The sequence below is a fragment of the Meriones unguiculatus genome, chromosome 17 (assembly GCF_030254825.1).
Source record: "Meriones unguiculatus strain TT.TT164.6M chromosome 17, Bangor_MerUng_6.1, whole genome shotgun sequence".
In the NCBI taxonomy this organism is placed as follows: Eukaryota; Metazoa; Chordata; class Mammalia; order Rodentia; family Muridae; genus Meriones; species Meriones unguiculatus.
Window position 1 is genome coordinate 34832994 of NC_083364.1, and position 27521 is coordinate 34860514.

At 50.3% G+C, this 27521-nt stretch overlaps 1 protein-coding gene across 3 annotated transcripts in view; it reads right to left on the bottom strand.

Annotated features, from left to right (window-relative positions):
• Positions 1-27521, bottom strand: part of Xxylt1 (xyloside xylosyltransferase 1) — a 172272-nt gene extending 144751 nt beyond the window's left edge. For all 3 annotated transcript variants that reach the window (XM_060370188.1, XM_021651229.2, XM_021651230.2), the window contains exons 1-2: positions 26924-27521; positions 172-319 (exon numbers count right to left, since the gene is read on the bottom strand). In XM_060370188.1, the coding sequence (XP_060226171.1) occupies positions 172-319; positions 26924-27424 (649 nt within the window). In that variant the 5' untranslated portion in view covers positions 27425-27521. The remainder of the gene's footprint in view (positions 1-171; positions 320-26923) is intronic.

The following is a 27521-nucleotide window of genomic DNA, read 5'->3' on the forward strand; positions in this document are numbered from 1 at the left end:
CACAGGACGAGGAGATCAAGCAAGCAGACAAAGTAGTACCTGGCTCTATGGAGACCCCTGGGACCCCGCCTCCCTCAGAAGCAGGGCACCAGCTATACTGAGCCCAGAAGTGCATACACCCCAAGAAGAGCCTGGCACCCCAAGGCCATTGCTCCTGGCCCTCCAGGTTACCTTTGGGCATGATCTGGTGCATGGCAACTGAGAGGAAGAAGATGGAGTCGCTGTAGTAGGTCCCTGAGCCGGCACTGAAGTGCTTCTGCATGGCCTCCACGATGGGAAAAAGCTTGTCTGTCAACACAGCAACATCATGGAAGATGACCTAGAGTGGGAGCAGGAAAAGCCCAACAGTCAGCCAACCATCAGCAGCCACCTGAGCACAGGAGGCAGAGACAGACGGGGCAGAGCCAAGAGGAGCTAAGAGGACTGAGGGCAAAGGAAGTGGGGAAGGGCAATAAGGAGCAGAGCCCAGGCAGCACCAGGGCTGGCTAGGCTGGTAAGAACACTGTTAGGGAAAGGACAGTGGGCTTGCAGAAGGAAAGACAAGGAGTGGGCCCAGCTCCTTTCTAGCTAGCTCCCTTTGTGTTGATAGTGGCCACTCTAGCAAGAGAAAACTCAGAGGTGGGGACTGCCTGAGAACTTCTCAAACAGGTGAGCTTCACTGCATTTACCTTCTCCCCTTCTCCCCAGCTCAGGGATTCTGCCACACTCCCTGGACCTCCAGAGCCTTTGGTCATCGTGCCCAGCCCTACAGCATTGGTTCCCAGTCCAGCGGCTTCTGCTTTTCCACTTTTGCTGTAGATTTCTAATATTTCTTATTTCTCTCCAAACTTTTAGTTCATGTTTACTTCTGTCCTTAGTCTCCTTCACTTTCTAGAACACGACCGAGCTTAGTGTAACCGGGAGTGGTAGCTCACTCCTATGAGTTCCAGCACTCTAGGGGCTGAGGCAGAAGGATTACTATAAGTTCCAGGCCAGCCTGAACTGCACAGTGGGTGCCAGGCCAGACCGGTTGCAGAACAGAACCTTGTCCCAAAACAGCGAGCAAACCAATTTCATTTATTACTTCAGTTCTTGTCGTTCTCTAGAGTCAGCTTTGTACAATTTTAAAGCCTGCACCTACCTATAAAAGCTTTGTTAAGATTCTTGACATTTTGCTTCCAAGGTGCTGTTTTCCTTCATCCCTTTCTGGCCATTTCCTCCCTCTGGCCTTTTCTTTCTGTAGCTTCTCAGCAAGGCCAATTCTTACTATTTCCCAACACTAATCCCAAATTACATCTGTCTCCCACACCTCATGTAGCCTCTAGCCCTGCCCTGTGGTTTCCCTCACAGTTAACCTCATCCCCTCCAGAATATCCTGTTATACCTCACTGTCATTTTCCAAAAACACAAATTTGTATCTCTCTTCTGAGCTTCAAAACCCCAGTTCACTGCCCTCGGGTCCAGATCCCCCTGCAAGGCCTGCAATGGTGACTCTTGGTTGCCTCCCCACCTGCCCTCACGACTGACAGAACTGAACCCTTATTCCACCCCATCAGCCGCCCTTCATGACCCGTGTCCTCCTCGTAAACCTCTACTGGCTCTCCCCCTGTGTGAACTCCCTCTCCCAGCCTTCCTCGCAGCTTTCACGCCACCTCCCATGATCCTCCAGGCCCTTCCTGTGCCCCATTTCACATGGGACTCACTGGCTATGACTGTTCCCTGCCCTCTAACAGCTGGCTACATTCATGCCAGGCTGTTGACACAGGTTTATAATCTGTGGAACAACACTTTGTACAAGAGCCTCATGGGTGACACAGAAAGGCAAAACGTAGCCTTGTGGTAGCCACTAGGGTGACTGGGGACAAGCACCCAGCTCGGTGGCTGCTAAGCTGCTCTCATCCCTTAGCCTCACATCCTGTCCCTGTCTGTGTTCCACCCCCTGCCTCTCTCCTCAGAGATCCGACATCACTCATGTGACAGCTTTCCCAGTACACCCTCATCACACCTCCAAAACCTCACTAGCGGCTGGAATTAGACAAGACGCTGAAAACACAACAGGGCTCTCAAGAATGAGACATCTCCACATTCATTAAAGAGAGGGAACAGGCACACTCATGGGGGTGGGGAGGGAGGGAAGAGAAGATAGGCATGTGGACAGGGCCCGCCTAGAGAGGCAAAGTGCTGCCCCGGCCAGCTTCCTCCCCTAGCAGCCCCACATCACCCAAGCTTCCCCCGCAACAACTACATCCCGTCAGCATTAATACATTTATGAGGACAAACTGGACTCAGTACATTTGTTCCTTGAGCAGTACTGTTTAGCCCGCTCCAATGAATATTTCAGGTAATGAATCCACTTAAAGAAAAATGAATATATTTCAAGGATATACTCATACAGCAGGAAGCAAGCCACAGACACCGAGTGTGAATCAAAATGTCTAGTCTCCCAGGCAGGAAGCAGGTCTGCAGACTGATCTGCTCCGACAGCGTCAAGCCTGGACACCATGGAGCCCCCAGCCCAAGAAGCCCCCAGCCCAGCGTGGGCCCCAGTGCAGGCTTAGGGCTGCACCTCCTACAGGAAGAACTGCCACAGGACATAGGAAACCGGGGAGGGGGGAGGGGGGGCAAAGTTGTTGGTTACAGCCAGTAAGAGGGTCAGTGCAAGCTTTACACCAGAGCAAGCTTGTGATTTACAGGGACGCAGACTAACATCAGGGCTCCACTTGTAACCTGTATCACTTTATTTACACATGCACACCTTGAAGCTTCCAATCCTATTACTTACAAGGCATTACCCACACTCAGCGGGAAAGCTTCTTCCTCAAACCCTTCACGCTGACTGCTGTCACAGGCACTTGCCACCTCTCATATGCAGGATGGAGCCCACTCTGAGCTCAAAAAGAAGCTCCTGGAAGTGCCCCTGCCTCAGGACTTACTTACCAAGGGCACAGCATCAAGGCAGCTGGTTTTCTAATGAGCCTATAATCAGACATTTGTAACCACTCACTAATTTCCTACCAGGTGATCCTTAAAGGATTCATTCATAACAATATTTCACACCAATAATTACGCAGTTATTCCTCTATCAAGAATATTAACTAAATCTGTGTTAAGCCCCTTTGCCTCCTTTTATTTTTAGTAAATGTTAAAAACATAAATTCAGCAAAGACGAGGTATTCTTAGACTAAGTGTCCTCAAAGAGTGTGTTCAAAATAAAGTAGGTATGGAGGAAACCATAAGAGGCTCTAGGAAGACAACTTAGAAGGATGGTTTTCGGGGGGGGGGAAGGGGGCGTCCTCTGGCTTCATTCTTCCATGTATATTCTTCCAGCCTCAGAAGCTGGTGCAATCAGCCATAGATGACCCAGTGCCAGGCAGGAGCAGACAATCTCACTGGCACAGAGATGCCAAAAGAGCCAGGCCACAGATCCTGGAAACATTCCCTGAGTACCTAAAGTACTCCCCACCCCCGAAGTGAGGAAAACTCATTTATCGAATGACAAGCCCACTGGGAGCCAGACATGGCCACACTCCCAAAGCCAAAGAGGCAGGTAATGAGCTGGCCCTGAGCACAGGAAGACGTGGTTTCCAGGAATCCCTGAGGTTGCCAGAAGTGCAGCAGCTCCTGCAGCTGCAGGCAGCAGGGCCAGTCAGCCAGAGGTGGGGTGAGGAGGTTCCCCCAACCAAATGACAAAAGAGCAAAGGACAGCACAGCATCTCCACTGCAAGGGCAGCACCCCCGCCTGCAGGAGACGTGTGTCTCCACTGTCCCAGGGCTTCATCTCCAGCAATGCTGTGGCAACATCGAGACTCTGCCAACAAGCCCACCACCAACAGAACTGTCTGCCAGCGAGGGACAAGCAAACATCCTAGTTTGCTTCTTGTTGCCGAGAGAAACACATGATTTAAAACAACGTGGGGAGGAAAGGGTTTATTTCATCTTGCAGGTTACAGTCCATCATCAAGGGAAGCCAAGGCAGAAACTCAAGATGGGAGCTTGAAACAGCAATCAAAAGGGAAAGCTCCGCTCTGGCTGCTGGCCATGGACTGCTCAGCCACATCTCTTACACAGCCCAGGCCCACGTGCCCTTAGGTTAGTACCTTCCACAGTGGGCTAGGCCCTTCTATGTCAACAGACATGCCCACCAGCCAATGGGATGATGGCAACTCAATTGAGATTCATTCTTACCAAGTGTGAATAGGTTTGTGGTAGCTGATAAAAAAAAAAAACTAACCATGTCACAGGCACCAAGTTTGGGCTGGAATCCCACCAGTGGTGTGAGGTCAATGCCTCCAGAGACTCAAGATACAGAGGTGTCATTAGTAAAACACAATCCTGGCTTCAACAGCCCTAGGCACCTGGCTACCCTAGCAAAATATCCCAACACCCTAACATGTCGGCAGAACAGGAGTCATGGCAACTTTCACTCATTCCTGGAAGGCACACAGTGGTGCTTGACAGTATCTGCCACTTTCAGTAGAGCTGGAATGCCTTTCCATAGCAAGAGCCTCCAGACATGAGCTATCTCTAGATATCAGACCCATGACAGTGTTGCAGGGACCAGAGCTACCTGGTCTTTCCGTGTCCTGTCTAGACTGAAAGAAGTTACAGATCCCATCCTGTATGCTCAGCCACTTACCTTAGCCAGTCACAGCCCACAGGCAGGTTGCTGAGGAAAGGAGGACCCCTGGGGCTTACTGACTATCAGTCTAGTCAAATCAGTAAGCATGGGTTCAGTGAGAAAGACTATGGCATCAACCTTGGGCTTTAGCTCTGGAAACAAAGGCCCCTTGCAATAAGGGAATGAAGCCCTGCCTCCGTTAGTTTCCAATGGAAAAGGTAAAAATGAGTAGGTCTTATGAGAAAAGAAATGTAGCATACTGGGAGCACCCAACCCCCATGTGACTTTTCCCACTTCTGCAAGATGTCCTTCATGAATGTAACTCGGCCTGACAGAAGTGCAAGCAGCTGGAGAGAATCAAAGCCTACTCAGCTAATTCCTAGAGACATTTCAAAGAGCCGTTCTCATGACCCACTTAACTCACAGGTATAAAGCAAGAGCCCTGTCCCTGTGTCCTGTCACATGTGTCCAATCAGGACAGCACACCTGTCTGCACCCTCCACCCCTTCCACTCACACTCCTGTACCATCAGCCATTTCTAGTAAGATCCCAGCATTTTAGCTTTTATCACCATTCAGGTTTTATCCTCATACTCAGAACCCCGCCCCCATCCCCTTTTTTTTTTGACAGAGGCAAGAAGTACAACCCAATTGAGACAAGTCTCGGGAGGGTGAGTAACTGAAGGCAAAACTACCATCAGGGGACATATGCCTCCAACAAGCCTGCCAGCCTCAACTGCTGCCCCAGGATTCCCCAGCTTCGGCAGCCACAGGCTCACACAAGGGGGCCTGGCTAGCTTATAAATTGTGTGCGCTGATCCAGAGTCAGAGTCGGGATCTGGGATGAGGCTGTGTGTATTCACTTTAAAGCACTCCTCACAATTCTAGTATGGGGACCCTAGTCACCTTGAGAAGGAAGTGGCAACTGAGCCTCTCATGTTGGAGTCATGTAGAGACAAACTCAGCCCCAGAAATCATCCTGCAAGAAGGCAACTGGCAAATGCTGGAGCACCCAGAGTCAATGAGCAAGGTGGCAAAGAGGTCTAGAAAGCATTTCGGTGAGGAGTAGGTACAGGCTTCTGACCAGTGCTAGGGCTCTACACCTAACTGTGAGGTCAGATCAGCCCCTCTGCCCACCACCACCTCTCAGGGAGGCTCTTCTGCCTGCCCAGTTAGCCCTCGTAAGGCCTCCACACTCCTGACCCTTCCTATCTCTGCTAACACCCCTCGTCACTTCCTGATCTGCCCACACACTATATAGCTCATTCATCTGCTTTTCATAGAACCGTCATAACATAAAGCCTAACCCTGTGGAGGCCCTGTTTCTCTTGGGCAACAGTGTGGAGTTTTCAGTAGCACACTGAATCTGCTCCCACACAGAATGTAAGTTCCATTAGGCCAGGACACTTTCTTTGTCTATGGACCTCTTCCCTTCACTGGGAAACCCAAGCTCCTTGACAGTACCAGCACATACAGAGCCTACAGCAGATGCTGGCTATTAGGTTTTAGAGAGCAGAAAAATCGGACGTACTTGCACAGTGATCAAGGAGAACAGCATTCCCTTGTCTTTAGGGCTGGCTGCAGCCCCAGGCTTCCCTCTATCGTTATAAATCTGCATTGACCTAAAGCCCCTGGACTCTGAGCACATCTCTCAAGCTACAGGATAGCAGACCATTTAGCTAAGCACTGGTGCTTTATGGCTTAGCAAGGAGACAGCAGGTTATGAAGAGCCCTAGATCACTGCCTCTGTCAAGCCAGGTCCCCCCCCCAAGACCAGCTAGCCTCTGAAGGCTCATTTCTAGCAGCTGGAGGCTAAATGTAATGGCAAGATCAAAGGGGCAATGTGTATACAGCATGCCTTGCCAGCCACTTGTCAGAGAAAAGAAAAAAAAAAAGAGTTCAGTGGTTAGCTCAGGAAAGGATGTGGCATGATGTTACCCTTCAGAAATGAGCTTCACTAGGAGAGAGGACCTTGTGACCAGGGAAGCCATCATTGGGCCTAGAGATGGAAAAGTATTAAAAAAAAAAAAAAAAGACAGTCATTATATAGGAGACAATATGATGAGGCCTTAAAAGGGGGAAAAAAAAGATTCCCTTTAATACCTAAAAGGGGCCTTCATTAAGAAAGATAGCAATCATGTGACAAATCATGTTAAACAGGATGGCACAGGGAGACCTGGAGAAGAATATTCAGAGAAATTCTCCAAACAAAGGAAATCTCTGACTCTTATTTAGTTTCCAGGGAGGCAAGAAGTTCAACTCCATGAAACACAGAGGAGCCAGCAACTGGGTTAGACCATCAAGTAGCAGCCATGAAGCCAAAACACAAACAGCTCCATAACTCTGTCCAGATGGAAAGCTGCAGGGGGCCTGGACTAGTTTGCTCTTCTGTTCCCATCATAAACACAATGACCCAAAGCAATTAGGGGAAGAAAGGGTTTGTTTCATCTTACAGCTTACAGTCCATCATGAAGGGCAGGAACTTGAGGCAGGAACTGAAGCAGAGGCTATAGAGGAGCAATGTTTATGGGCTCACTACCCATGGCTTGCTCAGCTTGCCCTCTTAAACAGCTCAGGACCATCTGCCCAGGGGTGGCACCTCCCACAGTGGGCTGGGCCCTCACATCAATCATTAATCAAGAAGATGCCCCACAGATTTGCCTACAGGTCGATCTGATGGGGCAGTTCCTCAACTGACATTCCCTCCTTCCAGCTTGTCAAGTTGACAAGCCAGGGGCATGGCCTGATTTCTTAATGCTTAACTAGCATCTTAAAAGGACCTTCTTAAAAGGGAGACCCTCAATCTATCAGCACCAATTCAGTCCTCTTGATCAGACAGTAAACTGGGCCTAGTGAGGTTGGCAAAGGGTACAGGCTGCAAGGCAAGTCACGGGAGCACAAACCAGGCCCGGGGCCTTTTCCTCCAGCTCTGGGAAATGAACAGACAAGGCCCAAGTAAAAGGCTGTTCCCACTAAGAGTGGGCGCCCCTCTCACTACCCTTCTCCCGGACACTGAAAAATGGAGAAAATTCCCCCAAGTTTCTACCCAAAGCCTGCCAGCCATCATGAACAGCTGCCTCCTACCCTGGGTTGAAGTAAGGTTTGAGGCGGCAATGTGAGAGCCAAATGGCCACCTTCCAGAGGGAAGTGGATAAATGAGGTCTGCCCATAACAGAACACTGAACAGCCCCTGAAACAACCAATGGGACCTACATCTATCCACTGCAGCAGAAAATCTCAATACCATCATAAGTATCAAAATGACATAAAAGAACATTTCTATGCTTATTAACACAAAACACAATGTCCTAGTTTACTCTCTATTGCAGTGATAAATATCATGACCAAAAGCAACCTGGGACAAAAAGGGATTATTTCACTGCCATTCCCACATCATCAAAGGAAGACAGGCAGGAAATCAAGCCAGGAACCTGGAGGCAAGAACCGAAGCAGAGACCATAGAGGATCGATGTTTACTGATGGGCTGGCTCAGCTGAGTTTCTTATACAGCCCAGAACCATGCACCCAGAAGTGGCTCTGCCAATGATGGGCCAGGGCCTTCCACATCCATGCTAACCAAGAAAATGGCCCACAAACTCATCTACAGGCCAACCAGATAAAGGCATTATCTCAACTGAAATCCCCTCTTCCCAGAAAACTAAGCTTGTGTCAAGTTGCCAAAAATCTGAGGAGCACACATAATAAGTGTGAAATGTGTATGTGTAATGTATATGTGAAATGAAAGTGAAAGTAAAAATAAACAAATTATACAGGACACCCAATTTCTTCCTCATCTGGGACAAGGACTACCCTAAAGAAGCAGGCTGGAAGATACAAGGGTGAGATTCAGCTACAGCTATATGTTCCTCCTGAAAAAAATAAAACAATCTGAATCATATACAGCAAATGTTAGCACCCACAGCAGGACTGTCCTCAGCATCTGGGGACATGTTCAAGAACATCATTTCCCCACCTCCCTGCTGAGCTCTGCCTGGCTGGGGCTTCCAACCTCAGTGATGAGTAAATGATCAAACATGAGCCGTGAGTGCCTATATGTTTTGGGCCTATGGGAGGCATTCTCATTCAAAGCCTAATACATATTGAGATCCTAGATCAAGAAGTCAGAAACTCATAGAACAGCTTATAAAGTAAAGGTGACAACACACTACATGAACAATAAGAATGAAATAGGACAAAAGCAGAAACACCATGACCCTACATCATAACATACAGATCCTGTAAGTAAAATGAGCAGGGATTAAATTTCTCCACCAAAATTACACCAGAGAGTGACAAAGGCTGAAGGGACACATGGGAAAGTGAAAATGGTTTATAAGAACATGACTTTTAGCTTCATACCCTCTGGAGAGGCAGGTCAGGAAGGCTCTCCAATGCACCTTCCCATATATTCTCACAACCCTCCCTCACCCTGAGGTCTGGGGCCATGTCCTCAGAGCAGAGCATTCTCATGGGCCAGTGAGCTGTTCTCTCATACTTCCGGGCTATAACAAATCCCTCGAGAGGTTAGTAAATCAAGTCCAGATGCTGCACGTGTCACAAAGAGGTCTAGAAACCAACAGTTGTAGAAATCAGGTTAAACAGCAAGGTCAGATTTCATTCCCAATGCTCAAGGCAGAGACTTTGGAAGCTTGCTTTCCTCAGCAAAAGAAACCATTTTGTTTTGTGTTTGCTCTAAGTTGTCTACCAGCTCTGAGACAGCCCTGAGAGTAAATGGCTTCCATTGCTGATGCTTCTGGTCAAGACAGAGAGTCTCCTGAGGACCAAAAAGGAGACAGAACCAACCTCCAAACAGCGTTAGGTCCTTGGCAATGACTGCTGGCCAAACTCAACTCACCATTTGGCTGTTTATACTTTGCTGGGGTCCAAAGGTGCCAGCAGGTTGAGTTCTCAGTGACAAGTGGAGGGAAATGGTGTTCTCCAAGATGTCCCAGAGATTCCAAAGACAAGCTCTACCCAGGAAGCACCATCAGCACTGTCAGACCACAGGGCAGTGCCCAGGCTGGACCATGTGGTACATTACTCAGAGGCCTCCCTACATGAGTTCCCAACAAGCACACCCACAGGCATGCCCTAGTAGATGCGGGGACCCCTGACCCTGGCCATGGCACACATGGTGGCAATGAGCAGCCCCACTAATGACTAGGGAGCAAAGCCCACGGCCACTTGTTCAGTACATCTTACAACAAGGAGCCGTCTCCTGAAATGACTAGCATCTCCCCTCCCTTAGAGTCTTCTCAACTGCTCTGGAGCCGCGCATAGCTTCAAGCTACCTCTTCCCTAACAACCAACCTGACACTACTCAAATGGCTCCTGGGCTCAGGCCCTGGGTCATTCTTATTCAGCAGGGACACCAACTGAATACGGTAAAGGACGTGGCTCCGGCTTTCTATGCACAGGACACCAGCCTGAGCATCCACGCAGGTAACCTACACAGCCAGGCTCAAGCATGGTACCAGCCACAAGGTCTAGGCTGAGGAGGATAAACAGGAAGCAACCTGGAGAGCAAGGCCATGTGACGGCATGCCAGGGACAAGCACCGCTACCCCAGAACAGGACAGGGACCTGAGAGACCTCTCAGGAGACAGGGCAGCCTATGGGCCCCACCAAACATCTACCAGACCCTGGACATGGACAGGTCCTTTTCACACACTCATTCACTTGATCAGTGTGTCCCTGGTGTGACTGAGGAAGTTACTCATAGAAAGAAAATAACTACTTATGGCCTCCTGGACGGATGAGGGACAGTTAGAAGCCAACACTAGAGTCATCTAACAAAGCCATGCCTATTCCCTCCTACGTGAAGCCACACAGGAGGGAGAAGGAAAAACAAGCATAATTTCCACCCCAAGGTCTCCCCATCTGGCCATCTCACCAGTGTGGCAGACAGAGTGGGGTAACCGAGAGGCACAGGCACGCAGGAGGGTAGGGTGTTGCTATAGGCAGGTGCTTGAACTGGAGAGTAAGCCAGCTGCCCTAGCTTCATGCCTGATGCTGTGATAAAATAACCTGAAGAAAAAAAAAAAAAACATCTGGTGGGGGGAGGTTTATCTTAGCTCATAGTTCCAGGTTATAGTCCATTACAGCAGGGTAGTATAAGTGGCAGGACCATCAAATAGCTAACATCCCAGCTGCAGGCAAGAGCAGAGAGAATGAATGCATTTCAGGAGCACTGCAATAGTAAATCCTGCACTTCCCCATCCAGCACCTGGGGATACTCCAAAGGTCTTGGGCACCCCACCCCTCCAGCTCTGCTACCAGCACACACAGTTTCCTAGGCTTAGTAGGTGCCGCTCCGGACCTGCAGCTCTCCTTAGCAGATGTCTCCATCTCCTGGAGTCTCCACCACAACTAAGGCTCATCTCCCCAGCTTTACAAAACGGCTTCTGAGGGCCGCCCAGCAGGAACACCATGCCTGCCCCATGGTTCCTAGCCTTGGCTGCTCTACATGAGCCCCTCAACATTGTGTCTTTCATGACTTCAAAACCAATAAATTGTGAATAACACGATGTTGCCAAGTTCCGCATGCAGCTTGAGGGTTGTGAGCCTCTGTGGCCACAGCTGTGTCAGTTTTGAGGACACACTCTCTACCAGCAGTGCGGAAGGCTTCTTTTACAGTGGTGCTGAGCTCTCCATCAATGGCAGCTGCTTCATCAGGGCCAGCCTAAACACCACCCCGCCTTGAAATTTTCTCAGCCAAACAAATCAAATCAGTCTATTATCTTTAAACTTAACTTCCCCCAGAATCAGGACATTAGCAAAATGAAGATAGGTTCATGGCCAAAAGAACGTACAAATGGCCCCTAGCCCTGTTCCCAACAGTGTCCTTGTTCCTCTCCAAAACCTCATAAGCTGGGCCTCCACTGTCTATGTTTCTCTCATCAGCCACTAGAATGGCTCCTTAAGCTCTGCTTCCAGTGGCTTGTTTAGCCCAATGTACCGTGTGTCTGCCCCCGCCCCCGTTCCCGACGACGCCCTGCACCAAACGGTTCAAGGTTTAATGCCACATGGTCAGGTTCATCACTCCTCAAGACCAATTTCTGTACCAGATCAAGTCTGTTGCTGTGATAAAACACCCGGACTGCAACTCAAGGGAGGAAAGGTGTTTGCTTTAGCTCACAATTCCAGGTTACAGAACATCACAGCAGGAAGTGAGGACTATGAGAACCTCACACAGCTATTCACATCACATCCAGTCTGGAGCAGAGAAACAGAAGCATTCATGCTTCCTACTCAGGTTTTTTAAAGCTCTTTTTAAATTTTGTATGTACCTGTGTGAATGCATGCTGTGTCTTAGATGCCCATGGAGGCCAGAAGGGGGTGTCAGAGCTAGAATTACAGGTGAGTGTGAGCCACTGATGTGGGTGCTGGGGACTGAACCCAGGTCTTCTGAAAGAGCAACAAGCACTCTTACCTGCTGAGCCGTCTGTCCAGCCCCACCTTCTCCATTTTAATACAGTTCAGGACTAGAGCCAGGTAGAAGTGCCACCCACAGTGAGCTGCTGCTTCCCATGTCAGCTAATGTAATCAGGACTACCCCACAGTCACGCCCACAGGCCAGTCCCATTAGACAAGCCTCACCAAGGCTCCCTGCCCAGGTACTTCCAGATTGTCTTAAACTGACAACGGAACCATCAGAGAAGGAAGCATCTAGAACAGCTTCTGGGTGTCATGTGGATCAGCTCACCAGGCCCAGAGACTTGAAACAGGCATGACCGATTGCAGCTGATATGCCAAACCAGGCAAGAGGTAGCAGTGGATTCCTGTTCCACATAGCTCTCCCTGACCCCACTCCCCAGCTCAGGCCCCACAGAGGCCCAGGGCCAGGCAAAAGGTAGTAGAGCTCAGAGTGGGAAGAGGGCAGAATGGCTGAGCCTACACTTGAGGCAGGCCCGGAAGTTTCAATCTACAGGCTGCCACAAGTCACAATGAACACAGAACACAAGTGACTGCAGAATGACCACAGGTGCGTGAGGTTAAACAAATACATCCCACCAGGAACAAGTACAGAAAAGTACCATCCGGAACTGGCTCTGGGAACAAACCAAGGGGAAGAGGGCAAGGGAGGCAGGAAATCCATGGAGTCCCAGACTCCCTTGTCCAGCTAGTGATTACTGTGATTTGAACAACAATGGCCCCCTCTGGCTCACATTTGAATGCTTGGTCCCCAGCTGGTGGAACTGTTTGGGAAGAATTAGGAGGGGTAGCTTTTTTGAAGGAGTACACCACTGGGAACATGCTTTGACCATTCAAAAGACCAACATGATTCCCAACGCAACCTCCAACCCCCACCTCCTAATTGCTGACCAAGATGTGAGCTCTCAGCTGTTTCTGCCACCATTCCCCTGGGGCCCCAGATCTCACAGAGCATTCCCTACTTCAGAAGGATAAGAAGGAACACCCCCCCCAAACCAAGAGTCATTAAGAAAGGACCCAGTGCTCAAATGTCAGAAGGTCAGAGTCCAACCCAGCTCAGCTGCTTGCTGCCATCTGGCTCTGAGCAAGCCATCTATCTGCCAAGGGCAACTGTGCAACTTCTTTTGAAGAAAGGACACCTCTACACCAGGACAGGCATTCTGGGGACCAAGGGCAAAACCAAAGTAGACTCCAGCATGATGACTGCTCCCCAGGAGCGCATTCAGCCATGACAACTGCTGTGATCCTTGCAGTGATGATAAGCATCAGAGAGAGCTGGGGAGATTCTGTGCCCCTCATCTCAGGAGTGAGGCCAGGAAATGAACCAAAATCTCCCAGCAAAGAAGACTCACTGCAGGTCATTCCAGGAACTACCTCAGGAAGAGTTGAACAATGGCCTCTTCCCCTCTTCTCCTAGTCTCTGTTCAGAACAAATTCTGCAACACGTGCTTGCAACTTCCTGGTACCCATTTAGACCCAGTAAGAGAACTGCACATGTGACTCAGGGCTGGAAAGTCCCCATCCTTCTGCCACCATCTGCATGAAGGACTCCCAGAGGCCCACATGAAGAACTTTCTGATCAGCCTGTGACCCTACAGGAAAATGATAGCACTTTGAAGAGCTGAGACTCAGTGAGAGTTCTGTGTGTGGAGACAGTGTACACTAGCAGAGGCCAGATCAGACCTGAAGTTCCTCTCCTCAGCCAGCCTGGCTGGTGTGCCCGTCACTGGCAAGCCGGAGGGGAACTCCTGTCTCTGCCTCCCAGCATGAGGGTTAAAGACAAGGTCCACCACAGCTTGGTTTTTATGTGAGTGCTGGGGATGTGGAATAGGCCTTCATGCTTGCCCAGCAAACATTTACCCAATGAGCCATCTCCTAGTCCACAATGGGAGTTCTTAAGGAATTGGAGGTGTGCCCTTGAAGGGAACACTGGGAGACCTGTCCTTTCTTCTTCCTTTCTTTCAATGCCCAACCAAGTGAACTGTGTGTTCCCTGCTGGTGCCATCTGACACCCTACATAAGACCTATTAAAAAAAAAAAAAGGTTTTGCTCGATTTTAGACTGAAAGGTTAAACCTGCTATCTAAAATAATCCTCGGTGGACTAAGAATAGCTTGATGGAAGAGGAACAGGAACGCATGCCTAATATGCAAATGGCCCTAGCTTCAATTCCAGTACAAACAAACAAACTTCTCTTTATAGACTGAATATCTGCTAATTTGTTACTGTAATGTAAAAGACAGATTGGTACTGCAATGGAAAAGTAACTAATGCATCCCCTACAGGTGAGACACTAGTGCATGAACGGTAAGCCCATTCATGAAAGCCGAAGAGACCTGAAGTCAGGATGCCAGCAGGAGCTCTGGGCAGATCACAAATCTCCCTAGGCCCCTATAGTAAGAGAAACAGCTGGAGACCCTCCAAACAGCATCAGGATTTTTTCACAAAGACAGAAGACAGAAGGGTAGCAAAACCCTAGAAAAAAAAGTCTCTAAAACACCGTGGCCTTCCTGGCTGGTCTCAGGTGGGGAACCTCTATCGGACAGCTGCTGTCACCTGGGAGCCCGTTCTGAATAGCATGATCCCACATGCCTAAGAATAGTGCTCCTGGAACATCTGGGGTGTACCACCCAGCAGTCCCCTCTCATCCTGTAGCTCCTGCACTCCTCGAAGCCCCGGGCCACCGCTCATCCTCACTGCCCACCTGCCTGCAGCCCATTTCGCCTGCACTGAGTCTCAGGCTGCACCCCGTCTGTCTTCACATTCTCCATGGAGACAGACAGCAGATCCAGCCCTGCACTCTAGCTGCTGGCAGAGACCAGAGTCAGCACACAGGGGCTAGGAAGGGGTGGATGGGGGGTGTCAGAGGTAGATGGGACCCCACACTAATAACACAATAAAAAAGCACATCTTGGGGAATATAGGACTAGAGAGAGCAAAGGGATGGACAGTTTCCAGGAGAAGCCCCTGAGCCAAGCACCAGGGGTGTAAAGGGATCACTCCAGAAGTAGGCAGACCTGCATGCAAGCCAGGCACACTCGAGCAGTCTGCAGCTCCCTCTCCCTGTTCCAGCACCCTCCTAATGGGTGATCTGCCAGCCGAGGCTGCCCTATTCCTATCTGCTCCCCTCTGCCAGGCACAGGGAACATGTCCCTTCCTGCTGACTTACCATGAATGGCATCCTCAAAGGCCCCTGCTCCCTCAGGCAGGTGCTGCATCCTCACAGGAAGTCCCAGGCACTCCAAGAACCCCCTGCCTTGTCTTCTGGTCCCTCAGACAACAGGTGGCCTGGGACACCCAAGCCAAATTAGCACTATGCCTGATCCTGTGCAGGTGTCCCAGTGAATCCCTTCTAGAACTGCACCTTGGCCAGGAGCCCAGAGGCTGACCATTCGGGCAGGTCTCATAGCAACCCCTACCCTCCACCCCGCCCCATACCCCCACACCCACCTGCAAGCGCTCTCTTGCACATGCGCGCCACACACACGCACGCACGCACGCACGCACGCACGCACGCACGCACGCACGCACATGCACACATAAACACCAGACTGCCATAACAATCTGGCACCTTGTCTCATGCATCCGGTCCAGAGAGAGCCACAGAGTGTGAAGTCTAAGGCCACCTGAGGTAGTCAGGAGCTAGGAATATGAGCATGCCTGCAAGTGTGTGGTATGTGTGGGGAGTGCCACACTTCCTGGTGGCACCGACAGCTTAACCAATCCTCCAACATGTCATGAATAACTAGATTGTGCAATCAGAATGAGAAAACAGCCCAGGACATTGAGAAGAAGTAAAGCGGACATCACCTATGTTGGGTCACTCTGAAAGAACGTGGATGGAGCCTCCTAGAAGTTAATTGACATTCGCAGATACAGCAGGAACAATTGAAGATACAGTGAACATTAGAGCTCTTCCTTCCAGCAGTGAAGACACATGTCTACAGCATGGATACAATCTATGTTCTCCCTGCCCCCCATTTATCTGATCTCATCATGGGCCTCACTATTGCTTATACAAGGTATAGCTAAAACAGAGTATCCAGTGACGCACCAAGTTCCTGCTCCAGGACAAGCCAGCAATGCTCTGGGAGTGGGGGTAGGAAGCAGAACAAGAACAGCAGAAGGAACACTGGAGTTTAGAGAACTGTGGAGAAGCAGGGATCCTGAGGGAGAGGGAGTCAGCATCGAAGTATTACACCCAGGGCAGCGGCTCCCAAATGTCACAGGCTGGACATGAACCCAGGTCCTAGGCGGCAAGCTACACATTCTTGCCCTGAGGTATTTCCCTGGAGGACCCAGGATAACTCTTAGAGGCAGGAAGGACAGTGAGCCCGTATGGGAGAAAGTGTTCCCCAGCTACAGGACCAGAGAAGACCAAGAAGGGAGGGAGGGGACAGATGAGAGCACCTCCCTCCCCTCCACAGCCTGAGGCCTCCCTGGACAGGGTAATAGAAGCCAGACTCGGCAGCACTTCATTCCACTGGAGAGGATTGCTTAATTGGGGCTTTTTAACAGTAATCACCCCCAGTAAATGAAACAAATGACTTTAATTTAGAACACATTAAGTTAACAGCAAGCACGACATGGCACCTGCTGACATAGCCTGGCTCCGCTACGCAAAATAGGTAGCACTGCTTCCTGGGGTGCAGCCATCTAGGTTAAGGGTCTGCGGCCTGGGAAGATGGCGGAAGATGAAGGCCTGGCCGTCTCATAGGTCCTCCACTCTCACAGACGAAGTTCCGAACAGAACGGGCATGGGGAAAGCAGCTGGGATGGCTAGCTCAGTCCTGGGGGGTCTAGGCAGAATGTGGGTGCAGGAGGCCTGAGGGTGGGGGAGGAGCCCCCAGCCTGCAGGACAGCAGGAGTCCTCCTTCCTTCACCAGTTAGGAGGATTGGGGTGGACCCAGGAGGTGGGGATTCCAGCACACTACCAGCCAACAACCAGAAGCTCCTGCTGCTAAGCCACTAACCGGCCAGAGCTAGCACCAGGCAGGCCCAGCATCTGTCGCCATAGACACAGCTCTTACATCTGAAGCAGGATCCAGTTGCCGGTGACAAGAAAAGGGCATGCCCAGGAGCACCGAAAGGCCAGCTGGGCAGCCCCAGAGCCAGGACCAAAGAAAGCTGGACCTTCCTCTCTATCAGTATGCCCTCCACCAGAGCGCCAGACCCAGCTGCCCTAGAGCCCCATAAACCACATTCAATCAGCCTCATCAACCCAGTTTACATTGGACAGGAAGGGAAAAACCCCTCACAGTAGCCACTAGCGACCTTTCTTTAGTCTCCCTTTCTAAAGCCCCAGGAGCAGGGCTGATGGAAGCTTGCACTCACTGGAGACTCAAAGGCCAGGCCTGGAGCACACCACCATGGTGCCGCAGTGCCCTCCAGTGGCCAACTAGAGACAGTGGCCCTCCACTGTTCAGGCTTCCCAGAAGCTTGTGACGTGTGCCTGAGCTCCACTTCCAGGCCTGGCAGCTTTCCCAAGAAAACTGTAGACTCCTTGGTCCTACAGGGGACTTCCAGAGCACATCTCGAAGCAGAAGACAAAGTTGTGGACCACCCATTATACACTGGGGAGGCATTCACTAACCCAGGCACCGAGCAGCTGGAATGCCAGCCCAGGCCTTCCCTCTCCAGAGAGTAAGATACAGGGAAGCCAAAAGCAGGATTGTGAGGTCCAGCAACCATATTCTTCAAATTATACAGGTTTCCAAAGATGTTCTAAAGGTAGGGAGAGGAGAGTTAAAGTAGTTGGGAGGGTGTTGTGCTTGTGGAACACACTTGGGCTGTTATGGTTTGGATATGAAATGTCCCTGACATTCACCAAATGAAATTCATTATTCATTTGTTGAATGCTCAATGGCAAAGCAGCGTTCCAAGGCAGGGCTTTTAGGGCGTGGTCACATCCCAGGAGTCCTGAACATTGGATTAACCTTTTGATGGACTCAATCTGGTGGCCTAACAGGGAGGTGGTGGACTACAGCAGGGGCATAATAAGAGGTAGGTCACTAGGATGTGTCCCTTTGCTCTCAATCTTAATCCCTTCAGACACAGCCGAGGGCCCACTCACGAGTTAGAGACTCTATCCCTTACCGTTAGGCCATTCGCAGTACACTCTAGAAAGAATCTGCCTATATTTGTTCATGCTCAGAGATTCTGAGTGAAGCTGAGCTTTAAAATGGCATAATAATCTAGTGAATGAAACATCAAAGCAGGGTATTCTGGCTGCACTTTATGTATTTGTTGCCTTGACACATACCTTCCTGTCCTAATGCTCTACCTCTCCTCAGACCCCAAATGGTGGAGCTGAAGCCTCTGAATTTGAGAGCGAGTAAATGCCACCTTTGCTTTTCTTGTGTGTTTTGCCACAGTGACAAAATGTGGTGGAAGGAAATCGGCACTGAAAAGTAGGTGGTTGTTGCCACTGCATCTGCACAGGTCTTTGGAAGTGGTTTGGAGAAACCTGAGAATGTCTGCAAGAAGCCCTGGGAACTTGTGAGCACAGCTTACAGGTGAGTCCGTGGTCTTAGCAGATGCCGACAGCAAGCCCCCGGTTATGTCTGCAGGTTTCAGAGAGGGACGGGGCCTTACTCATGAGTCAGAGGCCCTGTCCCTTACCTTTAGGCCATTCATGGTACACTGAAAAAGAATTTGCCTACATTTTATCCATGCCTAGAGACTTTGAGTGAAGGGGAGCTTTAAAATAGCATAATAGTTAATCTGGTGAATGAAACAGCAAAGCAGGGTGTTCTGGCTATATTATATAGTACCCGTTGGAGCAAAAAGCAGGCTTGCTCTTTCTAAAAAGTTGCAGTTTAGTAATAGGTTAAAGGTGTAGCAGCTTAAGAGATGGGTATCATTAAAAAGAAGAAAGAAAAAAAAAGCAGCAAGAGAGTTCAGCAGGTATAGAAACTTGTTTTCATACCTGAGTCTGATCCCTGGGATCCACATGGTGAAGAGAATGGACCTCCAGCAGCTGTCCTCTGATTTTCCCACAGGCTGCTGACACACCCAGACCGACAGCCCCCACATATATTAAATGAGTTTTTTAAACTGTGTTTTTTGTTTGGTTGGGATTTTTTGTTGTTGGTTTTTCCATACAGAGTCTCACTGTTAGTCCTGGCTGTCCTGGACTCGAACTCTCAGAGATCCACGTGCTTCTGCCTCCCCAGTGCTAGGATTAAAGGTAGGTGCCATCACCACCTGGCTTTAAATTGTGTTTTTAAAAAAGCTAATTAAGTACTCTGCACCAGGATGATAGGAAAGCTTGCTTGTGGGCATATCACGGCCAGCCCCTATCCACTGGGCTCAAAGGTCTCACAAAGGATTGTGTGCTGAAGTGTTTCCCCACGTTCAGTCACCCAGATTCTCAGAAGCCTCGGCAGCTGTGTCTCAAGAGGGACAGCGACTGCTCCAGATGCAGACAGATGCTGGCATGCTCTGTGTGACACTGGTTTTGTGTACACACAAAATGTGCAAGTATGAATTTGGAAGCAAGCAGCCTCTGCAAAGTAGATAAGGTAGATCCCTCATCTACTCTGGGCTAGCATTTCAGCTCTCACATGAAACTGTATGCTCCAATGGAGACTCTAGGACAGTGGTTCTCAACAATCCTAATCCTGAGAGACCCTTTAATATAGTTCATGTTGTGGTGACCCAACCATAAAATTTTGTTGCTACTTCACAACTGTAATTTTGCTGCTGTTATGACTCATAATGTAAATATCCGATATTCAGGAAATCTGATATCCAACCCCCAAACAGATTCCAACCCACTGGTTGAGAACTGCTGCTCCAGAAGTCAGAGGCCCAAAAATATAGACCATCTGCCAGGAAAAGCCATAGGTAGCAAGCACAGCCAGGCTAGGAGAGGGGTCATGTGGCCTGGAGGGTTCTGAGGAAAGGGCTTCCCGGGCATGTGGGCGCTCACTTCAGCCTGTGATGGGCCTGGGATTAAGTGTCACCCTGCAGGCATGAGGTTCACTGTGGTCTCATCCCTCCTCTCCACGCCCCTCCCCACCCCACCTGTCTCTCCTTTCCGAATGCGAACGTTTGCCCAACTCCATCATATTTTGGAAGTATATAACTTGCTTTTTAACTTTACAGGGGCTCCTAGCTAAGTCTGTCTTGAACATCAGAGGGGACTTTGACCCACCCATCCCCCCTTTTTTCCTTAGCAACAATGCAACTGCTGAGCCTATGGAGCTCTTGGTAAGGGACCAAATGCATTCATTTAGCAGTATGAACCCAGGAGTGTTTGGAGGCTAGGAATGGAATGTTAGGGTTTAGATATGACATGCTTCCTCTAAGAGCTGGGGTTGGGAGGACATACATGTCTCATAATTCCATACCCAAGTAGTAAAGACAAAAGAATCAGTTCAAGGCCATCCTGACTACGTAGCAGGTTTGAGGGCAGTCTGGTCTACATGAGAAAGGAAAAAGTAAAAGGAGCAGTGGGAAGAGAAGGAGGAAGGTGAAGAAAACGAGGGGGAAAGAAATATCCCCCTACAATGGACCACTGAGAAGTGGCATGGTTTCAGGGAAGTGTCAGGGCTATGACCTCACCAATGGGATAATCCATAAATTGATGGTACTATTGGTAAGTACAGGAAATGAGGAGGTGGGGCCTAGCTGGAAGTAGGTGCCTGGGGACCTGCCCTTGAGAGGTTTCCTCTCTCTGCTATGTCTTTCACTGTTTCTGTCTCTCTCTCTTCTTCCTCTCCCTTCCCTGGACTCCCCCTCCTCCTTCCCAACTACCACACACCACACCTGCACACCATAAAGTTCCACCTCTCCATAGGCCTACAGCAATAAGGCCTGAAATCCCTGTAACCATGAGCCAAACTAAAGCTCTGCCCCCCCACCATTCTTCTTCTCCCTGCCAACGGAAAAACTAACTAGTTCAGTGAGTGTGTAACACTGCCAAATACATTTATACAACTGCCCTTATCAGCACATGATCATCTCATAGTGAGTCAACAGTCACTAAGAAAATGCAAGTCAGAACCAAAGCAAACCCACCAAAAGACTGGGACCCAAACACACACATGTGGGGGTGAGCACAGAGAGAACTAGAACGTCCCACTGCCTGTAACAGAGATCAATGGCCAACACAACCTGGCAGTTTTGAAGATCTGGCATTCTACTCCGAGGTTATATCCAAGAGAGCTAAAAGCATGTCCACCCGCAAACTTAGAAGCAAGTGTTCACAGAAAACTTACTCATAACAGCCCCAAAGTGGAAACCAAAATAATTTGTCAACTGATAACTGTGTAATGCAGACTAATCATACCATGGAATATTATCCAAATATAAAAACGAACAAAATACTGGTGTGTTACAATTTGGACCCTAAGATGTTATGCTCATCCTTCTCATCCAGCACCACACAGAAGACACCCAGAGGCCCCAGGCACCATTAAGATGAGCAAGTGGTGGAGTGATGGAAGAGAAAGAGGAGCAGAACAGTGTGAGTACAATGAAGAGAGGCAGAGCTGGAGACTCAGCTGTACTGAGGAACAGCCTGATGAGAGTGACCTGCAATCAGTTAATGCCTGTGGCCCACATTACACCAAAGACCATGCAGACATCCCTGGTCTGGGCTGTTCCTGTTGCTATGTTGATGTCTCAGGCCTACGCAGAGCTGACCCCAACCCTGACCTGGGCAACACAGTAGAGTTGCCCCTCTAAAGGAGTGAAAGGAAGAGAGATGGCCCTGCCCCTCACCTGGGCAGTGCTGGAGAGCTGGTCCACACGGTGTGAGCATGGAGGGCTGGCGACCCAAGCCCAGATCCGAGGCTCTGAGTTGGCCCATCCCAACATCTACCCCATGTGCAGGGGCTGGTCTTCCAGATCCAAAGCTGTGTGATCTCCACAACACAGGGCAACAAGATGGTATCTCAGAGGAGTCCCAGGGAGGAACCAGTATTGACAGTGTAGCAAAAGTCAGAGGCCTCAAACCAGACCAATCACTCACTGCAATGAACATTTGTGAGAAAAGCTTTTTGGGCAAAAGGTTATACTGTGTAACACACTGCAGCAAGATCGATTGGTTTTTTGTTTGTTTTCTTTTTGGGAGAAGTTGCAGTAGTAGAGGGAGGATGTGGAGGGATGGAGAGATGAGTGGGACTGGAGTGCATGATGTGAAATTCACAAAGAATCAATAAAAAGTTTTTAAAAAGTTACGCTAAGTGAAGGCCACCACCACCAGTCTACCACCCCACCCCAGCCCTACCACCAAGTCCATATATGGAGGCCCTGTTGGAAGTTTAGCCTCGACAAAGAAAATTTGTTGCTAGGGATGGGCTTTTAAGCTTCAAAAGCTCATGAGTGGCCGTGTGTGTGTGTGTGTGTGTGTGTGTGTGTGTGTGCGCGCGCGCGTAGGGTCTCCTTTCACAAAACGGCAGATATCACTAAGGAAGTTGTGAGGAAACATCTGTATGAGCATTAGGATTTCAGCACAACTTGACAGTCACATAGTTTATTGCACTATGTATCATTTTATGTGTTGCTATCATAATACTTGACAAAACCAACTTAAGGGAGGGAGGGTTTATTCTGGCTCACAGTTTGAGAGTCCAGGGCGTCATGGCAGGGAATGCATGAGGGCAGGTGTGTGAGACATCCAGTCATCACAACTGCAGGCAGGAGGCAGAGAGGGACGGATGCTGCTGCTCAGCTCATTCCCCACAGCTCATGACATGGTGCAGCCACATTCAGGGTGGGACTTACCGGCACAGTTAAACCTTCCTGGAAATGCTCTCAGAGACATACCCAGATGAGTGTTTCCATGGTGATTCTAAACCCCAAGTTGGCAATCAATGTTAACCATTATGCACAAGACAACACTATACAAAATTACTCCCTACAGCTCCATGATTATAAAATCTACCTCGAGATACACATCTTGGACTCATACTACCCTGGGTACTTTCACAAGTATGTTACAAATTAAGAGTGTCCCCACTAATCATCTGAGCACAGTTCTCTGAATGCCAGCTCCTCTCAGAGCACATTTCTCTGACCACTTGCTTCCCAGACTGTCATTACAGTCAAAAGCTTCACTCAGATGTCAGGGGCCTGCTGCTCTGACAAGCCTGGGGAGCAGCTGCAGCCCCACTGTCACCTGTCTGACATAAGTTTCATCAGTGAGACTGTCAAATTCAGGATCAACTCAGGCTTCTCTCAAAGCCCAAGCAGGAGCTGTTTTCAAGCCACGCATGTTTGAGGGAGTTTCACTAGTTTTTAGTGCTGGGGACTGAAGCTGGGATCCTGCCTAGGCCAAGTGCTCCATCCCTTAGGCTGAGTCACTCAGCTCTGCTCTTACAATAAAAGCAGCTCCAGGAGTACATCACCACCCAAACACGTCACCCTGGTCATTCCTGGTGACTTCACACCTGCCAAGGACAGGCTGAGTTCTGGAGAGAAATCACTGCAATCCCTTCAGGATGTCTTGGATTTGGTCCACTTAGCAGGAGGCTGGAATACACCAGGAACTGGGCTGAGGCCATAAGGGTGTCGGAGAACAATGCTCCAGACAGCATCACAGGACCTCATGCTCCCCACCTCACATCCCCTTTTTCCATCACTCACCAACTCCTACTGCAGAGAAGAGCAGAGACTTAGCTCACGCATGCCTGGAAGGCACACTTGCCCTGGCCCTGCCTCCTTCTGCCTGCCCATCCATGCAGGGAGGTTAGTGGCTGGAAGTGCTCATTTTTAAGTTCCATTTTTATTTGGGGTGTTTAGGCATCAACCTCCCAACCCTATGTGAGCGAAGGTTAGTGGGAAGAGAGGGCCCTTTTACTTCTCCCGGTTGTTTAGGATCAGTGGGTGCTTTTAGGGCTCTAATCTACACCAACAACAGTCACAGGCAGAAGTCTCCCTCAATCCACTGCAACCCAAAACATTTCTCTCCGTCCGTCTGCTCCAAATCGCCACACCATCTGTCTCTCTGGTCTCTCCAAACTGCTACACACCACACACCAACACCGCCCGCCACACCTTCTCTTTCTGGGCTCTCAATTTATATACTCTGAGCCCTAGACCACATCCCTCTCCGTGCCACTACCAGCTGGCAAAAGCCATGCCCCACACAAGAAAATCAACATGGACTCTCATGCTTAGCTAAGATTCAGCCCTTCTATCAGCTTTCCTTGCAGTATCAGATTCAACAGGGTGTACCAGGATAGTCTGACAAGAAGCTGGCTTACACACACTTGGGCTGGTTTCTCAGTTAAATAGTCTGGAGGGAGGCATTTCTGGCTGGCAGGAGAGCCCCACGCAGCCATGAGGTTCTTTCTAAATCACTATCTCATGCTCCCCAGGGCCCTTCTCTTCATGGTCCAGGATGGCTGCTGAAGCTTGAACTGGCAAGTCTGTGTTGCTCTGTGTTCAGCCCAGTGTTTCTGTGGCTTTGGTTTTGGATCTAGCTTTAAAATGTGGTCCTCCTCTGCTGGCTTCTTCATAAAATGAGCACAGCGATCAGCCCTCAAAAGCACCTACAGTGTCCCCGTTGACACCTCTGGTGGTACTGTTCCCTGCAGTAGTCTTCTGGGGGAAAGGGGGGCACAAAATGGGAACAGAAACAGAGTCACAAAATACAAATCTGTGAGCAATGGGACTCCAAGATCAATAAACCTGCCTGCTGTTATCTGGTTAGATCAGTGGTTCACAACCTTCCCAGTGCTGCGACCCTTTAATACAGTTTCTCATGTGGTGACCCCCCCAACCATAAAATTATTTTCATTGCTATGTCATACCTGTCATGCTGCTACTGTTATGAATCCTAACGTAAATATCTGTGTTTCCTGATGGTCTTAGGTGAGCGCTGTGAAAGGGCCAGTCAGCCTTTCACTGGGTTATGAGTTAGAACACACCCAAAGCTTCCACAGGAAAAGGTGACCGTCCCTTCAGGTAATCTGCAGCTGTCTCCAAGCTTTCTGTGATGGCTTACAGCTGTCAGAGATGGGCCCCTCGGAGCAGGAAACACATACTCCAACACAGGAGCCTGATCTCCAGGCCAACCCCATGGCAGGTGATATGACATGACAAAGCATAACAGCAGGAAAGTACCAACAGGAAAAAGATGGGCTATGGGCTCCTTGCACTCCTCCAAGGAGCTGATGGCCCTGGCAGAGGGACAACACTTGGGATGGAGAAAGTACCCCCACACTTGGACTGACATGAGCTTAGGCACATAGGCAGGAAGGCAGGACATGTGTGTCCTTAGCAGGGCTGAGGATGAAGGGAAGAAACAGATCTGGAAATGCTGCTACCCCAGCAGGGGGCTATAATGCTGGTCTTCAAGGTGACGAGGTGAAATCAAGGTCTGCCTAGACTGGCCCTATGGCCTTCTCCCTGAAATAACAAAGTTTCTCCAATGTTAAGATCCTGGGGAGCAAACAGGAACAGGCCGAGTTACCTTGAGATTTCAGATAGATAAAGCAGGATAGGCTCTGGAACAAAACCCCTGGTCAAAGTGGGAAATGAGGGCCCTCCAGCCAGGTGCTCCTAAGCCTCCCACAGGATGAAATTCTAGTCCAGGTGCCTCTTCCTGACCATAGCAGTTTGTCCTGATAGACTTATCTGTCCCAAGCAGAAAACATCTTTGATGCTGTGAGGAGAAGCAGGAATGGAAAGCTTGGGCTTGGAAGGTTCTGGAAGAGAGAAGCAAGTGACACTCTGGGCAGAGAAGATAGCTTATGTAAGGACATCTTCAGTATAGTTAGGAAGCCAGGTGTGGTGACACCCAAATAATGGAGCACTCAGGAGTAGTGGAACAAGAGTGAGGCCAGCCTGAGCGACACAGTGAGCTCCACAAGTCAGTTTAGACTACAGAGTGATCTTTAAAAAAAAAAAAAAAAAAAAAAAATCAATGCAGTTAGGACATAAAGTGACCAGCCAGGGCTACCCACACCTGTAATCCAGCACTCAGGAGACAAAGGCAGGAAGACTAAGTTCAAGGCTAGACTGGTCTGGTTTGGATAACAAGACGGGGTGGGGGTGGGGGGGATATAGCCACATGCCTAGCAAAGCTCACAACAGAGCCTCACCAATCAGGACAAAACTGCCTTGGACCCTGGGAAGCAGCTGCCGATTGTCACCAAGCTAGGCACAGACACAGAGAATGCTGCTCTTTGCCTCACTGCCCTTCTACAAACATCCGGTTCCCTCCTTTAAGACCACCGATGCCTCTTACCCAGTAATCGTTCTCTGGACCCCCTCTGTACAACCAACTGGGCCAAAACAGGACAAGTAAGTTGATGAGGATAATGAGCACACTAGGTCAAGAACCCAATCCTGGACGTATAGAAGATGGAAGGTGGAGGCTGCCTATAAGGCAGGCTGGCTGGTCGGGTCATAGCTGTATCTCTTAGCGCCTTCTCTTCCTCTTGCGGAGGAACCTGCGGCTTACCTAACTGGCGCACGTCTTAAGGGCAAGGGGGGTGGAGGGGGGTAAAGGACACAGAGAGGACACGAGACGGTTTCCACCGAGAATCAGAATGACTGCAATGCCCTGAAAAACTACTGAGAAATTCCGCCCCAAGACCCTGTCCAAAAGACTTGGCTCAGAATTAGGACGATTGTTGCCTTCATCAAAGAAATATTAGGAGAGTGGACTGTGGAGGCACTTCATACGAACTCTGCGAAGCTAGCGAAACCAGGAAGCTGGTGAATGAAGCGGGAGAGGGACTAGTTAACCCTGCAGAACCATATCTGCTAGCCTGACTCTAGGACACGCCCCCAGACCAGACCTCCAGCATGCCGGGCATGCCTGTGCAGGACAGGACGCAGGAAATTAGAAATGCTATTGGCACAGGGACCGGACAGCGCTCACTGGAGCTGCCAACGACTGCTCAGAGCGCAGCCACGGGCCACCCACCGCTCACCTTGCACTTGAAGCCGGCGGCGGGCGGCAGGAGCTCCCGCAGCAGGGCCTTGGCCACCTCGCGGCTGGCCTCCTCGCTCACGAAGTGGAGATTGAGCACCTCATGCGCCTCGAACTTGGCGAGGCGCAGCAGCGAGCGCAGCGCCACTCGGGCCTTGGCCTGCAGCGCCGCGTTGTGCTCCGCCTTGGTGAACATCATCAGCAGGTGGTAGTCCACCGGCGCCGCCACGCCGCCCTCCAGGCCCTTGGCCTTGGGGCCCGACGCCGGCGCCGCCGAGCCCCGGGCCAGCTCGAGCGCGGGCGGCGTGGGCGCGGCGGCCCCGGCGCGGGCCTCCTTCAGCCTCTTGGTGGCGCTGGAGAAGGTCTCCCGGCCCGAGCCTAGGTAGTAGAAGGCGCACACCGCCAGCGCCGCGGCCAGCAGCAGCGCGCAGTAGTGTGAGCGCACGGCGCCCAGGCGCGCCATGGCCCGAGCGCACGCGGCCCCGCCTCGGAGGAGGCCCATGCGCCGGAGCCGGCGGCCCAGCAGCCGGGCCCACTCAGACCAGCATCCCAGGGACCCCAGCCCGGTAGCCGGCGGCCGCCATGGCGGGGGCGGGGCC